Source organism: Peromyscus maniculatus, chromosome 14, assembly GCF_049852395.1.
Source record: "Peromyscus maniculatus bairdii isolate BWxNUB_F1_BW_parent chromosome 14, HU_Pman_BW_mat_3.1, whole genome shotgun sequence".
Classification (NCBI taxonomy): Eukaryota; Metazoa; Chordata; class Mammalia; order Rodentia; family Cricetidae; genus Peromyscus; species Peromyscus maniculatus.
In genome coordinates, this window is record NC_134865.1 from 86,173,773 (window position 1) to 86,180,982 (window position 7,210).

The 7,210-nt window shown below is 39.0% G+C and overlaps 1 gene segment (V, D, J or C); it reads right to left on the bottom strand.

Annotated features, from left to right (window-relative positions):
- Positions 1-366: 366 nt before the first annotated feature.
- On the bottom strand, positions 367-1,785 carry LOC102905362 (immunoglobulin heavy variable 3-73-like). The segment is given in 3 exon segments: positions 367-1,089; positions 1,191-1,623; positions 1,727-1,785. Coding segments are annotated over 2 exon segments (516 nt in total).
- Positions 1,786-7,210: the final 5,425 nt, after the last annotated feature.

A 7,210-nucleotide genomic window follows, 5' to 3' on the forward strand; every position in this document is an offset into this window, starting at 1 on the left:
TGAGACAGACCATTTCCCGACAATGGACTCCAAGTACCCACAGGAGTTGCAACCTGAGCCTCTGCTGAGTTTAATGTGAGCAGCTCCTGTCAATGTACAGAACAAAGATCAGAGGTTGTTCTAGATGAAAAAAAATTGTAGGATATATAATGGTAGTGAAGGCTGTACATTAAATAACAGAAATGGGTCAGGTCTGCTACTTATATGCACAGTTATCAGGAAAAGCAGAAATATTTGAGACCTGTTAGGGTGTACATATCACAGATTATGTCAGCTTCAACCTCCCCTAATCCCAAACACTATCCTAATCAGAATACTTTAGGCTTTACCCTGAATCTCACAAGGTAATCTCACAAGGTTGGAGAATCCCCAACAACACCTTGGACCCTCATTAACATTTGATACTGGTGACCTCAGCAGTCATTTCTGTGGTCAGAGGTGATTTTTAGCATCTAGTTCATTTACATAGTCCATAGTGTGTGTGTGTGTGTGTGTGTGTGTGTGTGTGTGTGTGTGTGTGTGTGTGTGTGTGTAATTGAGGGAAAAAAACAGAACTCTGCTTTTATGGACATTAAAGACATATACAGACCACAAGTGCAGAGAACATTCTGGGAAATCATTAGATGCAATGCCAACTGAGACGCCAGAAGCAATCCTCAATTATGTCTGCACCTGTTTCTGCAATGTGCTTGTTTTCCATGTGCGCTCTGCGCCCCCTGCTGGTTCTGAGCACTTCTGCAGGAAGATTTTTTGTCTGAAGATCTCTCACTGTGCCATGTCGAGTACAGTAATAAATGGCCGTGTCTTCGGGTTTTAAGCTGTTCATTTGCAGGTAGATGCTGCTTTTGGAATCGTCTCTTGAGATGGTGAATCTGCCTTTCACAGAATCCACATAGGATGCTGCATAATTATCTGGTCTGTGTTTAATTGTGCCAACCCACTCCATCCCCTTCCCTGGAGCCTGGCGGACCCAGTTCATCCAGGCAGCACTGACAGTGAATCCAGAGGCTGAACAGGAGAGTTTTAGGAAACTCCCCGGCTGCACCAAGCCTCCCCCTGACTCCACAAGCTGCACCTCACACTGGATACCTGAAAACACAGAGAATCATAGTCAGTAAACTGTCACAAATGTCAACTCTCCCTCTCACTCATGTCCACTCACACACTGAGTGTCTTTCCTTATCAGTTACCTTTTAAAAGGGCAATGAGGAAAACCCAGCTCAGTCTCAACTCCATGTCAGATGTTCTGGGCTCAATAATGATCACAGAATGTGAGAATCTGTGAATGCAGAGCTGGCTGCCTCTGTCAGAGCTGTAGGGTCAGGGCTGGTTTTCATTAGCAGAGGCGAACATTATTTGCATGTCTTTTTGTTATATCATGAGCTGAGGGATGTGAGCCTTAGGGGACACAATTAATGTTGCAGATGTCTGACATGAAATAAGGGTCAAGGTGGCATTTAGAGCATCTAATGTCACTGATTGTCCTTGGGACTTAGCTCAAGTGCTAGAAAACATTTTTTCAAGGTGGAAGCACTGTGTTTCACCTCTACCACTGCATGGACGAAGAAGATGTGGAAGCAGAAGTATACATATGAATTACGTTCAGGATAGTTGAAACTGTGTCTACAAAAGAAAGAGAAGGAAAAAAGAAAGAAAACGAATTCTTAGTTAGTATGACCTAGTGTGAATTTTAGTTATAAATGGAAATTTAACTTTGCACACTTACTGTATTATGCTTTATCCATGTAAACTCCCCTGATCCTTTGCAGAAATTATCACAGAACTTCATAGGAAATAAAGAAAAGATATATCACTGTAATGTTATAATTTTAGGGGACATTGTATGAGGTTCAGTGAATCGTGAATATATATATATATATACATATACATATATATACATATATATATATTAAACTGAATAAATCAAATGCAGCTGAGGACATAGCTCAGCAGTACAATACACCATGCACAAAGCTCAAAGTTTGTTCATTAAAAATAAAAGAACTTAATTAAATAAGCATAAATACTGTCTGAGATATTTCTTTGATCAGAAATAAGAACAATTGAAGACCTGTGTTTACTCTTTAGCTCCTCCAGGGCTGCTCTCCCCAACCCACCATGCAACCCTGATTCTTCCATCCCAAACACACTTTCAGCTCTTCTGTGTTTTCCCTAAGGCCTCAGGTATTCCTATTTAGTTTCATGCCATATGCTTCTGTCCCACAGATCCTCAGGGACTTGCCTTTCTCTTCACAAGGAAAAACCACCTGGCCCTTCACCTTCTCTGAACCACCAGGTAGTCCACCTCCTCCATTCCTCACAGCCTACTCTCTTCCTGTGAACTCCCTCCTCTTCCATCATGATGTCTTTGCTCCTTCCTACATCTTCGGCAGTCATCTCCATGGTCTTTGTTCTCTGAACTGATGAGTAGACACTGTTATTATTTATCCAATAGACTCCAGCTCCTCCAAATTCTTTCTTCCAAGACTTACTAGACTCCCTGGCTTTTCCAGAATCTTTCATCCCTAAGCTGTTCATGCCTTGATGGGTATGCTGTGTCACAGCATCCTGAAAATTAAAAAAAATACCAAAATGCATAACAACTCTGCTTGTACCTTCCCATAGTATAAGATGTCTGCTCACCTCTCCCTCATGATCTCACAGACCCTGTGCCTATTGACCCTAAAATCCTTGTGACTACACAACCAACAGAGCTTATCCGAAGTAGGAAAACCAGACTTTGAGAGATACACAAGAAGGCAAGGCAGGAGAAGACAAGCAATGGGTTGTTCTGACCCCTGGATAGTGTCTACTCATGTAAACAATAGTCCTGGATATCAGTTGAACAAAAGAAAATAATCTCAACCCTCTCATGACTTAATCCTCTACTGAACATTGTACATACCTGTACTGTAAGAGTAAAGATGATTTGAAGAAAAAAGAAGAAAGACTCAACCAACAATTCCAAGCATAGGAGTCTCAGATCAAAAGGAAGTCATTATTGCTGACTCCACTATAATTCAGAACATCATTAGAAATTACTAGGAAAAGTTATACTCTGAAAAACTAGATAACCCAGAACAAATAGAAATTCTGAGATCATATCATCTTTCAAAAATAAACCGAGAAGACATAAATAATGTAAACAGACCATTATCAATGAGGTTGATGCTAGCCTGAAAAGTCACATCTTAAAGTAAAGCCCAGGACCAGAAAGAGCCATCATTAAATCTGTCTGTTAGACTCCTAAGAAAGACTCCATACCTCTCCCCCATAACTTCTACTGTAACATAGAAAGCAACTGAACACTTACAAATTCATTCTACAGTGCCAGTATTCTCTTGCTACCAAAACAGTTATCAAGACATTACAAAAGTAATGTCCCATTCATTTGATGAATACAGATATAGAAATTCTTAATATAATGCTTGTAAATAGAATTCAGTAATGACTGAGGGAATTTGTATATTATAACCAAGTGGGCTACTTCCTTAAAAGCAAGGCTGGTTCAACATACATATAATCAATCAATATTGTATGCCACACAAATAGATACAAACGTTGAAATGGCATAAATACTTCAACATGCTTTCATGAAAAAAAGTTCTGTAGTTTTTTAGGAATAGATGATATGTGCCTAAAAAATAAAGGCTATATAGAAAAAGCATACAGACAAATTTATATTAAATGAGAACAAGCAGAGAGCATTTCCTCTAAACAGAAACAAGACAAAGATATACACTTTCTCCTTCCCTATTTTATATAATGCTTATATGCTTATCTATCACAATTAGGCAAGAAAAGACAAAAAATGGATCAGAATATGAAGGGAATAAGTCAAATTATCCCAATTTGCAGGTGACATGATGCTTTACTTAAAAGGCCCTGATGTGTCTGATAGAAAAATTTTGAACCTAATTAATAGCATGAAGTTTCAGGATTCAAGTCCTAGTGCACAAACCCATGTAACATAAAGTGCCAAGACAACATGTCCTTTCCACTCCTGTGTTACTTATTCCATGGTAATGAACATCAATGATAATGACATGGGTGATTTTCCAGACAAAGAATTCAAAAGAATATTGTATTTATGCTTACAGAACTCAAAGAAGATATGAATATTCCTCAAGACAAAAACATCATCATCCAAAACAATAACATCACAAAGAGCTGAATGATATGAGGAAGAAATCCAACCTATAAAAAAGGAAAATAATTGTTAAAGAAAACAAACTCAATTGATGGTGGAAATGAAAATAATAATAATAATTTAAAAAACAAAGAGACACTCAGTGGAATGTCTCACCAATATAATGAATCATGCCAAAAGAATGAGAGTCAGGACTGGAACATATTGTAAAGGTAAGGAGTTGTTTAGTAAAGGACAATGACAAAAATTTAAATGTGTATGAAGAGAACATGAGAATGCTTTGGACACCATGAAGAGACCTAACCAAGCTTTTGATAATGGACAGAAGGCATGCAGAAGAATACCATAAAAACATCATAGAGAACAATATCAATCAAAACATAGAAAATTCCCCCAAATAAAGAAAGATATGCCCATCTAGGTATCTGGAGGGGACTAGAGAGCAACAAGGGGATTGCAGAACAATTAGAAACAGGAAAGAAGTTCCCCATGGTGTAATATAGTTAATTGATAAAAACCCAGAATAAGGAAATGGTATTGAAAGTTACAAGAGTGGTAAAATATTTATAAAGGCAGGTCCAACAAAATAACACCTGAATGTTCAACAGAAACTTTTGAAGTCAGATAAATCTGGAAAGATATAATGCACGTTCTTAAAGAAACAATTGTTAACCCAGACATTTTTATATATAGGAAAATTATATGTAAAAATTGAAGGAAAAATGAAAACTTTTCACAATAAAATGTTTCCAGAAACTTATGATCAGTAATTCATAAGTTTTAGCTTCAAAGAATAATGAATAATGGGATATATAGCCTGTAGAGAATTAACACACTCAGGTACTCACAGTCACAGGCTATGAGTAAACAATTCCATAATAGATAATCCAGAGTCCCAAGAAAACTACCCAAATAACACATGAAAGGACTTATACATCTTCTAAAAATAACTCTTGGTATTGATGGCGTTAATATGATAATAAAAAGATTCAGAGTAGACGACTGGGTTAGAAAAAGGAACCATTCTTGTTGCTGCATTGAGAAACAGATCTCTCCTTCAAAGCACGCACCACCTTAGGTTAAAGTTTGGAAAAAGATACTCGAAGCAAGTGAAACTAAGAAGCAAACATGCATAGCTACTGAGTCAATCCAAAACTATTTAGAAGAGATAAAAGAGATTGCTTTATATTCTTGAAGCAAAGGGTCCAACCAAATAATACTATCTATATATCTTTCTATATAGATATAGATATAGCAAATTAAAGACATACTGCTATTAATAAAAGGATGCTATGCAGTGACAGTGAGTGAATTTAAACTCTTGGGGACCCACAGTTCATCTGGACAAAGACTAAACAGAGAAAATTTGGTGTTTAATGTCATGTGGATTACATGAGTCTCACAGATATCTACAAACATTCCTCTCTAGCATGACCCGTCTACTCATTGTAGGTAACACTCAGAATGATGAGCCTTGGAACAGTGTCTCCATGAGGAAAGATTTTCAGGTCCTAGTTTTCTTTTCTTTTTCCTTTTATTCTTCTCTCACCACAGTGAGAATAAATTCCAGGAGGAAAATAATGTACTGGAATGAAAACAGACATCACAATTAGCTCTCAGCCTGGGGATTTTCACATGTAAGGAGGAGGCAGGTCAGGCAGGAAATACCTTGTTTGATCTGAGTCAAAAGGACCTTTTAAATCAGGGAATTCTCTCTCTCTCTCTCTCTCTCTCTCTCTCTCTCTCTCTCTCTCTCTCTCTCTCTCTCTCTCTGATTAAAATAAACTGTGTATAAATATCCCAGTCATGTCTGATTCTGAAAGTGACAGCCTGCCTTCCTTTAGCCTGAGTATGTGTTCTCCTAATTCAAAATAAAGCAAAAGTAAAACTAAAACAAACAAAAATAGGCTTACCAGCTTTAATTGTAATAACAAGGGCCTGGAAATAACCTAGATGCCCCTCAACTGAGGAATGGATAAAGACAGTTACACAATGGAGAATTACTCAGTTGTTAAAAACAATGACATCAGGAAATTTGAAGGCAAATGGATGAAACTAGAAAAAAAATCATCCTAAGTGAGGTCACTCAGACCCAGGAAGGCAAGCATGATATGTAATCACTCAAAGTGGATTGTAACTGTAAAGTAAAGGTTAACCATGCTACAATCCACAGACCCAGAGAGGTCAGGTATCAAGGAGGGCCTCAGGGGTGGTGCATGGATTTCCCTGGGAAGGGGATATAGAGGACCCCTCCTGGTTGGACTGGGGGCAGGTAGACATGGGAACTTGAGGGATTAGGTTGTGGGGGTGAAAAGGGAGAGTACTGAGAACAATGACTAGAAGGGGAGGCTTTATGGAGTCAAGTAGAAGCCTGATGCAAAGAAAACTTCTATGAGCCTACAAGGATGGCCCCAGCTAAGACTCCTGGCATTAGTGGATACCTAACCTGAACTGGCCATCTCCTGTGATTGGATTAGTGACTACTCTGGTTGTCAGTGGAGAACCTTTACCCAGTGACTGGTGGAGGCAGATTCAGAATTCTAGGACCAAACATTGGGCTGAGCTCCAGAAGTTATGCTGAGGAGAGGGATAAATAATCATGGGAGCCAGGAAGGGTAAGGGACATTGTAGGAAAACCCACAGAAATGAAGTGTGATTCATGAGAACTCACAGAGTCTGAACCAACAACCAGAAGCCTACATGGGACTGACTTGGGCCCTCTGCATATATGAAACAGTCGTATAGCTTGTTGTATATGTGGGACTTCTGGCAATAGGAGCAGGACCTACCTGTCTCTGGTGCTTTGACTGGCTCATGGGAAAGCATTCCTCATGTTGGAGTATCCTGCCCAGCCTGAATACAGGAGGAGGTGTTTGGTCGTATGGCAGCTTGATATGCCAGGCTTTGCTGATGCCCATGCGCAGCCTCCCCCTTTCGGGGCGAATACAGAGCAGGAGTGGATTGAGGGTGGCAGAAGGAAGGTGAATAGAGGGAGTGAGAGAAGAGGAGGGAGGGGAGGCAGCCTGGATGTAAAATGAATTAATTTATTAAGAATAAATA